At 36.0% G+C, this 10,228-nt stretch overlaps 1 protein-coding gene across 1 annotated transcript in view; it reads left to right on the top strand.

The window, feature by feature from the left end:
- LOC146003899 (uncharacterized) overlaps positions 1 to 5,556 on the top strand; it is a 500,546-nt gene extending 494,990 nt beyond the window's left edge. Inside the window, exon 5 of the mRNA XM_083142374.1 lies at positions 5,324 to 5,556. Coding sequence (XP_082998500.1) covers positions 5,324 to 5,358 — 35 coding nt within the window. The 3' untranslated portion in view covers positions 5,359 to 5,556. The remainder of the gene's footprint in view (positions 1 to 5,323) is intronic.
- The last annotated feature ends 4,672 nt before the right edge of the window (positions 5,557 to 10,228 follow it).

Here is a 10,228-nt window from a genome sequence, read left to right on the forward strand (position 1 = left end):
GAATTAGTAACTGAATTAACACTACACAATCAAGAATAATTATAAATCTGTGGTAACATTTTAAATAACACTTATTAACACAAGTTCGTTTTTGTAAATATTCACCCATACTGTTTACAGCATTCTTCACACAATGACCAGAACTATGAAAGGAATTATAGTCTATCGTTACCAGAAATCATCACGGGTACTGATGGGTGGATCTTCTTTATATTCATGACAAGTTCCTCAAATTCCTCTACAACCTTCAGAATGGAACCAGTTGGGTGCCCTTGCCTGTTTGCAAGATCATTGCATCCTGTGTGGATAATGATACCATTGAAATATGGTATCACTTCCTCAATTTCACCCCAAAGATGGTGTACTTTGGACCCAGGAAATGAAAGAGAATAAAAATGCTCACCAAAGCCAGATAATTTATAGAAGTACTTTATCTGACTATGACCAGCTATGAGATACATTCCTAAAGCGAAAAAAAAGTTTATTAGAAATTGAAGTAAGAATAGTTAAGATGAGAATTCGCACACACAATTGACAGAAAATAATGCTGAACATTTCTATATTGAGCACCAAGCTGTGTTTAAATTATTTACTTCTTTCAGGAAACCGCACACAAGAAAAAAGACAATGAAATAGCATGAGAGTGGTTCGTCTCTGCCAGAGAAAAAAAATCATTACACAATTTGCCCTACGTTACAGGATTATGGTAAAAAGGTCACTCAAAGCTGGGTAAGACTGAATCCAAAGCATGATCTACACACAGAAAACACTGATTCACTACTGGTAAAAATATTGTCCTGTTCAGTGTAATGCTAGCTTATGTGAAAAATATTGTATAGTACATATTTAATTTCATCTTAGATTTTACACATTACACCTGCATTAAACAGGAAAATGTACTGGTCCCTTGTGATACAGTTTAAGATGGATTTTGCTGTATTGTGTAGGCAAACACAAACAATAGTCTCACCACTTTTTTTATGAAGCACCAACACATGCAGTCATAATATACACGGAATTGTATTACAACTGACACCAAACTGAACCCACAATATACAAAAAAATTAATAAATCACAAAGCTCATGAAATCAAATTCATTCACAAGCATAAAATATCTAAGAACAAGAAACTATTAGGTCTTAAGGTGAAAATCATTCCTGAAAATAAAACCTAATAGTGTTTCAGGGTCATGAGAGGTGAGGTTCATTAGATCAAGTGGTTGACAACTAATTTTTATATTTGTCAACAAGTCTAGACATAATCGAACTAATACTATTACTCTTCATGTTTTACCTTTGCTGGTGAAAATAAGAAACGGGTGTCTTTAAACACTAGACGATAATGGTTCAGGTTGTTTTATGATTTTTTTTCAAATTCCCCCAGAAGAAAAACTAATTTTCACAGAATTTTAGCACTCATTGCCACACAAAATATGAAACTTCTTTAAAGCAACAAGCACTGTTTGGATTTTGAAAAAAACTTACGTTGGAAAAAAATCTTAAGAATGACCTTACACAAGCACGTTCACTTCCCATGGACAAGGTATTCTCCACTGATAGAAGTTATAGTAGGTCCTATCGCAGACTAGTGAGAATAATTGTAGAAGTACATTGGAACTTCAGTGGAGTATATTTAGGGACTTCACTTTAACGGAGTGACTATTTTCACCAAGTGGTGAAGCTAGCTATTCAGCTATTTTTCTCCAATTTTAAACTTCATGTGCATGATCTACAACTTGGCATGGCCTGTTATACATATGTGTTTGAAGCTTACGTCGGTGTACATTTATTTCGTGCAGGGGAGCGATTTTACAATACCGGGAATTTCTCCATTTTGTTTGAAATTCGGCATACTCACTAATTTTGGCCCCCTAATCACGAACCTCGCATGTGGAAATAGCAAAATAATCTAAATTAAGTTCTTTTTTCTACACCCTCGATTTCCAAACTTCCCACAGATTCCGGGCTCCGCCCCTGGGGTACTGCCCCCAACTGCTAACGTGGCCCTGCCTCCCCTCCGGCTTTCTACTCCCTGTTAAAGGCATGTTAGAAATTGGCCGGATTCACCTGCCCCCAAATAAGCACCAAATTTATACGTGAGCATCAAATTTTAAGTGCAGATTCGTGATTACGAGGCCCAAATTAGTAAGTGTCCCAAATTTCAAACAAATTGAATAAATTCCCTGTATTGTTAAATTATACCAGTATATGTTCCTAAATTCTTTTGTTGTTAGGCTAGGCTGGTCAGTTTACTGCTATTAGCAACACTGCCAATGAATGTCAAAACTCAATGTTATGGTATGATTCAGGTAATTACTTTTGCTGGTGAAAATGGCCACATACGCTGTTCTTAGCACCTGGTGACAATAGCCCTACATGCTTTTCTGACCATCTGGTGAAAATAGCCTTATATGCTTTTCTCACCACCTGGTGAAAATAGTCGCAGCCTTATTTTAATGCATAGAAACTAATTCTGACCCGCCTAACCTAATTACTAAAGTATATATTGAATTAGATCTTAAGTAATCGCTAAAACTCTGCAGTTATGTGTTAACAGACGCAAATCGAAATCGAACCACATAAAAACAAAAGCAACTTGGGTGCTCTAGAGATAAATGAAAGCTGTGGAACAATAAATGCTGCCAATGTATTTTCAAGATTTCAAAATATTGCAGAAGAAAGCCCATCATAAAATGCCAGGAAAAAATACTTATGTTAATAATAATTTTTATTGTAGAAACATATGAGAACATCACATGTATTACAATCATCAGAAATATAACCTAGTCATATACTAATAAAGTATATATAAATCTTACAAACAAACATCCCAACATCATAGAAACTTACATAACCTAATTGTTCACATACCTATCAAACATAAATGTTTGAATTTTAAAAAGGGAGGGCATTGTGAAACACCCTAATAACAACCCAGCCTGAACGTTTTGCACACGTGAATATAGCACCTGAAAGGGAATCCAAAACACACCAGATGGGAAGTTGCCTACCGTTACATACATTCATATGTAAATCATGATTGCTAATAATTGTAGAAGTAAATTGGAACTTCAGTGGAGTACATTTAGGGACGGATTAGGATAGATAGAATAGTATATCCGCACTGCACTGTACGTACACATTTTTAACCGGAGACACCTCTCAATGATTTATTTCGCAATTTTTTACATCACGGGGACGAGGTATGCCTACTAGGTTAGGTTAGGATCCATTAGCACTCCTTTCGTTCAATTTAGCATATATACGGACAATCCGAGAGCGTATTGTGCTCTCGTGCAGAAAGCAAATGGCAGCAGCAGCAATAGCGCATCGGAAATAAATTTTCGTAGAAAACCACATGCATTCGCATTAAAATGGATCAAAACTACATTCCCGAACATCAACAACGCTACAGAAAATTATTTGCGTAAGTACTTTCTCCTGTAAATTTGAAGAAATCCGTCTCCGGTATAGTAAAGTGTTACCCTGATCATATTAATCAAATATTCCCACGTACACATAAAAAGTGAAAATGAACTGCAACACGTGGGTAGCACAAAAGGTGTTTACTGTTTACACAAAAAAATGAATATATATAATACAAAAAATAATAGTATTACTCACTTATATTGTAGTTCTAGCAACTATTTTCGGTAAATTTCTCGTATGGGACAAACAGCTAAAATTTGCTAGTTCATTTAATTTGAATATTCGTACTTACGTATTCTGCATTGAGAAACATTGCTGAAGGTGGCATTTCGCTTATTTCACGGAAATAAGCTCTATTTGCGACATATTGAGTAAGTTTTCTTAGTTTCTTTTTGCCTTCAGTAACACGCAAAATGGCGATCACAGTTTCACTACTGAACTCAGCATGCAGTGTTTCCATCCCACTGCACCCAAATATACCTACGTGGCCCACAAACCATTGACGCATAGCCCCACAAACCATTCATACATAGCCCCACGAACCATTTTCGGTAAGGTTAGGTTAGGTAGGGTCACTATAGGTTACAATAGTTAAAAATTGGTTTCGAAAAAAATATGCGTAGCCCCACACACTATTCTCGCATAGCCCCACGAACCATTGACGCATAGCCCCACGAACCATTGACGCATAGCCCCACGAACCATTGACACATAGCCCCACAAACCATTTGTGGGAACGTATCTTCTTCAGTTACAAAAACACGTGTTTGGAAACACTGACCAGGATTACGTCTTCACACACAGGCTACATCCACCTGGAAGTAAATGGATGCAAGAACTTCCGTGCATCGGTCACACATTTATATCGAAAAATAGATGATTTACCGTCAAAATCGATTAACGATGCGAGAAAACACTTCCCCGAACTTCCAGAAGTATAAAGAAACTGCATTCGGTAAGTAACTTCTCCTGTAAATTTGATGAAATCCGTTTGTCCCTTACGAGAAGAATTGTGAAGAATTGTCCCTGAAGAATTGTGGATTCTTGGTGTAATATGGTATTCTTAAGAAAAACGTGGAGCTCTAATTCCGAGAACGATTTTTACCTGTTGTCTGTTACCACGAAGAAAACACAAGTGAAGTTCAAAGATTCAGTTACGATGCGAAGCAAGGTAATACGTCATTAATGCAAGGCAGTACGTCACTAATGCGTCCACCAATGAACAGCGAGTTCGCGTCAACCAATCAGGAAGCTCAAAACTGGTGTGGCAGCAATCACTACCTTTTTTTTGAGCGGGAAATTTGAAATTCGGCGCACATACATTAATGTTTTTTTTTTTTTAACTGAAATTAAGAACACTGGGGTTACAAACCTCGTTTTGTCCAGTACAGATGTGGCTATAAGCCTATGACATATATAACAAATTCTCCGAAGTCTGGTAGAAGAAGAAAAATGATTTTTTTTTTTTTACGAAATTTGAAAATCAGCGGGCCCCCATGTGACGACGCCGCGACCTAAATGTGCAAAATTGTTATTTTAGTGTGATCGTTCCTTGATAAAAGTGCCATTACAAATCCCCGAACTGATTGAATGACTATAATAAATTAAAAAATAAATGGAACGAGATTTCCGGAGGGCTGCTTACCAAATATAACCCAAATGAAATTGAATCTTACTGGTTGTTTATCACACACCTCAAGACTCATGCAGAACAAAAATAAGAAGCACAGTATGTCCCAAAAGCTACATGCAAAAGCATCTTGTCACCTATAGGTGACAGGCGGTCATTTAAGGGCTAATGCAGATCTTTCCAAGCTTGTGTGAAATGATAGAGCTAGAAGTAAGAAAAAAGTTTTTCCATTTTGCGGACATCGCATTTTCTTTTTCTTTTCAGTGTGTGTCAAGTGTATTCTGCACTTGAGAAAATAGTGAATTGGTTTATTTGTGACTTACCAACATGGTAAAATTACTGGCGCTGTGTTGTGAGGGTAAACTGTCGGTAATCTTGCTGTTGATAGCACTGCAAATTAAGTGAGCAAGTTCATTTACCAGGTGAATCACAAACTTTTATCTATAAAATTATTAATATTGTATTTGGATGATTACTATGTGCAATAAAATTGTATTTGAACCTAAATAATATTTTTTGTTGTTGGGAATCCTTGACCCTAGAATATTGATATATGTAATTATTTTTGTATGCACGATTGTCACATTGTCAGTTCACATCTGCTCTATCGCCTTCTAGGAGTTCTACCACTGATAAGTTTAGGTTGTGATACTACAGAGTACAGGTACATATACTTATGTAGTTTTACCCCAAATGGCATAGATATTTTTATTTAAGTCATTGCCCTTTTTTCAACGTATAGGACTTATTGAACATTTTCTCTTGAGTGAAACTATTTATTACATTTATTACAACATAATTACTGTTACAAATGTTGCAAGCTGCTCTCGGAAGGGAACCAAAAGAAATATTTTTCACAAGGTTAAGTTGTTTTTTCTTTGTTTAGATACTTCTTATTTCTAGTTTATGCTAGATCATTTTTATATGCTCTGGAAGGTAGAATTCTATGAGATGATTATTTGCATCAACTTTGTTTTCTGACCAGTGTAATAGTTTTCAAATGCTCTGCGTGTGTGTGCATAGACACATATTACATATAATACATACATTACCAGATTTCTTGATTTCAACTCAGATTTTGGTAACATTTCTGAGTAGAGTTTCTAAAAAGATTTATTTTTCTGATAAAAAGCCTGCTTTGGTGGGAAAAAATGGAAAGTTTTGCCGTTTGCACCTCATCTATTTTTCTAGCAGTTTCTGGCCGAGTGGTTAGCACATTGCGCTGGGACGCCAAGGGTCCCGGGTTCGAATCCCGGTTGAGCTTGGTTGTTTGTGAATGTCCATTCATCAAGTTCATCACTCATCCCCATCTTCGCAAATTAGCCAAGAGGCACAAAACGCAAAGTAAAATAAACTAAATCAAATCAAATCTAATCTAATCTAGCAGTTTCAGTTGTGTGACAGGAAGTAACAGCCAAGAACTTACAAATTTGTTTTGCCCTAGAGATGTGTGTGTATCTAGACCTACCCAATGGCATAGTGTCTTTTAATCTTTTAATCTATCTATCTATCTGCAGTGTTTGATCCCTGGTGCAGATGTAGTGGTTCAATCTATCCACAGTGTTTGATTCCTGGTGCAGATGTACTGGTTGAGACTCCATTTCAGATTTGTTTGTCCAGTCTCGATTAGGCTATCTCAGCATAAAGTGGGCTCTAAACAAACTTTTCTAATAAAATTCCAGATTTTTGAAGGAGGATAGATCTCCTTTTTTGCCATTTGTAGGTAATCTATTTCAGTCTCTGCCTTTCTCAGTTTTACCAGTGTGCAACAGAATCTGTTGTTAGCACCGAGTGACGATTCCACATAGGTAAAGCAGCGACAGTGAAAAATCAGGAGAAGCCAGGTGAGTACAGTCTCTCAGTGGTAGAGCAATGGCACAATGGAGTCCTGGTCGAGCCTATGTTTTTCGCTGAAAATTTTGAGTATGTTAATACATTTAAGCAGCATATAGAATTATGAAAATGACAGAGAATAACCAACCCTGAAAAAAAAAGTACAACATTTTTTGAAAATGCTGCTTGTATGATTTATGTGTCAAAAGTTGTATTCTAAATTCAGAAAAGAGTGTCACTTTACATTAGAGACAAATGAAAGCTGTGGAAAAAGAAAATTGCTTCAAGCTAATGTACTTTCATTGATTGCAAGCAATTTGGAGGAAAAGCTGAAAAAAGCCCATCCAAAAAGTGTTTTTCCTTAAAAAGGCATTTTTTTTCTGATAACTTTGCAATCTAGTTCTGAGTATTCACTGATGTTGGCAAGTTGTTGGGAAGTATTTCAGAATACTGAAGTAAGAATGACTAATTAGCACAGTTAGAATTTTACCAATTATTAATTTACTGGAGAAATTATGACATGACAAGTAGCTTATGCAAGCATGCACACTTCCCAGTGGGCAGGCATTTTTTTCTTTCAAGTTGTCTCGCATAGATTCCTCCTGGATTTTCATGTGAAGCTTGGACATTTTTTTAAGCTTGGTACTAGATAGCATATGAAGAGCTGTTGGAAGCATTGAGGGACATTTTAATGTTAAATGTCCTCAACTGAATAATGAAAGCATTTATTGGCATGAAGAACCTTTTCACTTTACAACATATGACATAGTAGCAGCAGTAATCCACATCAAAGATGACAGTAAACAAAGTGATGCTCACAAAGGAATGCATATTGAAGCATAAGGACACACAGTACTTAGATGTACAGTATGTAACATTCTTATTCGTACACACTGATTTCCAAAGAAAATGCTTTAATATCTGAAAGGAAATACACTCTTTTGAAATTGTTTCTTTACAATTCAATAACTAATATCATTAGGAACATAAAATTTTACCCAAATTCTGTATAACCAATGACAATAATAAATTAAATGAAATTGAAAGAGAAACATGCCATTTTTTGTACAACGTTTCTATTCGTACACATAATATAAAAGAAAAAGGTATATTCAGAGCAAATTGACGTGACAGTTTTAATACTTTGATGCATTTCCTTTGGCTTGAATTATTGCTTGACACCAGTTCTTCATAGAATTAACCAGTTTCCGAGATGTTTCAGATCTTATTTTATTCCACTCGGCTTGCACAACAGTTTTCTACTCTTGATTGGACTTGACAGCTGCTTTATGGACTCGTGTCTTTAAAATTGCCCATAAATGCTCAATGGGATTTAAGTCTGGACTTTGAGCTTATGTTTGTAGTAATTTGGGCACATTCCATATTAGCCAATTCATGTTGACTCATGCCTTATGCTTACTGTCATTGTGTTATTGGAATCTGTAGACAGTCCATTTTTTGGGCATTCTGCTTTACATTGTTCTTGAATATGTCCAAATAGACATATGCATACATGATACCATCAATAAAGTGGATGGTACAGTCATGTTAGAAAAATCTGTCGCATGGATTTTTTCTAGAAATTATGTTGGTAGCTCTGAAACAAGGAAGTGTTGTGAAATATACGATCCTCCAATCAGAGTGAAGTTCAATCCGGAGGAGCAGGAGGCGTGACTCACGGTCTTGTCCACAGGAAGTTCAACCAATGCAGCATTTTCAAATACGAGATGACGTCCCCATTGGTTAAATATTGTTTCAATAACACGAATCAGCAGAAAGATTGTGCAAAAGTTTACTTTTTTGATTTAATTGCCTTTAATCGTTTCAAAATAGTATTAAATTGTCCCAATTATAGTTCACGAACAGCGTGTTTGAAAAAGAACTCCCTAGTTTTAATGTGTCCTCGAATCTGTACAAAGTGACATACAGTATTCTAGTTTGTGGTGTTTGATTCATCAACTCTCCAAGTTTGGCACCCTTGTAGTTGGTAGGTCTGCTTGACCTTGAGACGGCACCAGTTCTGTGTTTTTGCCTTTGTTCCCTCAGTTCAGTTCCGGCGTTCGTGTAGTGCAGAGCAACTCAGCAACAATGTGTACTCCGCAACAGAAAGCGCAGTGTGTTATTTGGTTTGTGAAAACTGAGTCAGTTATACGCGTAACAGTGCAACGTAATTTTAGACGTCTGTATGGTGGTGAACCACCTACAGCAAAAATTATCCGTCATTGGCTAAAGTCTTTCAAGGAAACCGGTAGTGTTTTAAAAGGTAAATCACCAGGTAGACCGAGAACTCCCGAAGATGTTGTTGAACAGATCCATGTTTCGTGTTTTCGGAGCCCGGAGAAGTCATTGGCCAGACGTAGTCTACAATTAGGAGTGCCTAAAGGTACAGTGTATGATGTTGTTCGTAAAAGACTATATTTATCATTAATTTATTAATAATCTAGGCATCTGAGAAGAAAATGTTCCAAACAGACATTTTAGCGTAAACGCTTATCTTTAATTTGACATATTACACTTGTTGGTTCTCACCTTAGAATTCATATAAAACAAATGAATTATGTAGTGTGTGCATCGAATTCTTCTAGCAGCATGTCCCCTTAGTCCTATTTAATTACATGTATTGTAACTGGTATTGACTATTGAATAGTATATTATTGTTATATACATGAAATAACATTTAATAATAATCATAATAATTGATATTAGTATTGTTATTATTATTATTCTTAATAAGAATAATATGTTTTTGTGGTAGTATTAACTAGCCATTAATAATATAAAAGAAAAAGGTATATTCAGAGCAAATTGACGTGACAGTTTTAATACTTTGATGCATTTCCTTTGGCTTGAATTACTGCTTGACACCAGTTCTTCATAGAATTAACCAGTTTCCGAGATGTTTCAGATCTTATTTTATTCCACTCGGCTTGCACAACAGTTTTCAACTCTTGATTGGACTTGACGGCTGCTTTATGGACTCGTCTCTTTAAAATAGCCCTTAAATGCTCAATGGGATTTAAGTCTGGACTTTGAGCTTATGTTTGTAGTAATTTGGGCACATTCCATATTAGCCAATTCATGTTGACTCATGTCTTATGCTTACTGTCATTGTCTTATTGGAATCTGTAGACAGGCGGCATGTCCATTTTTGTCTGCTTTACATTGTTCTTGAATATGACCAAATAGACATATGCATCCATGATACCATCAATAAAGTGGATGGTACAGTCATGTTAGAAAAATCTGTCGCATGGATTTTTTTCTAAGTCCAACGTCTAACGAAATTATGTTGGTAGCTCTGAAACAAGGAAGTGTTGTGAAATATACGATCCTCCA

This window comes from Lepisma saccharinum, chromosome 21, assembly GCF_977018435.1.
Source record: "Lepisma saccharinum chromosome 21, izLepSacc3.1, whole genome shotgun sequence".
Lineage (NCBI taxonomy): Eukaryota > Metazoa > Arthropoda > Insecta > Zygentoma > Lepismatidae > Lepisma > Lepisma saccharinum.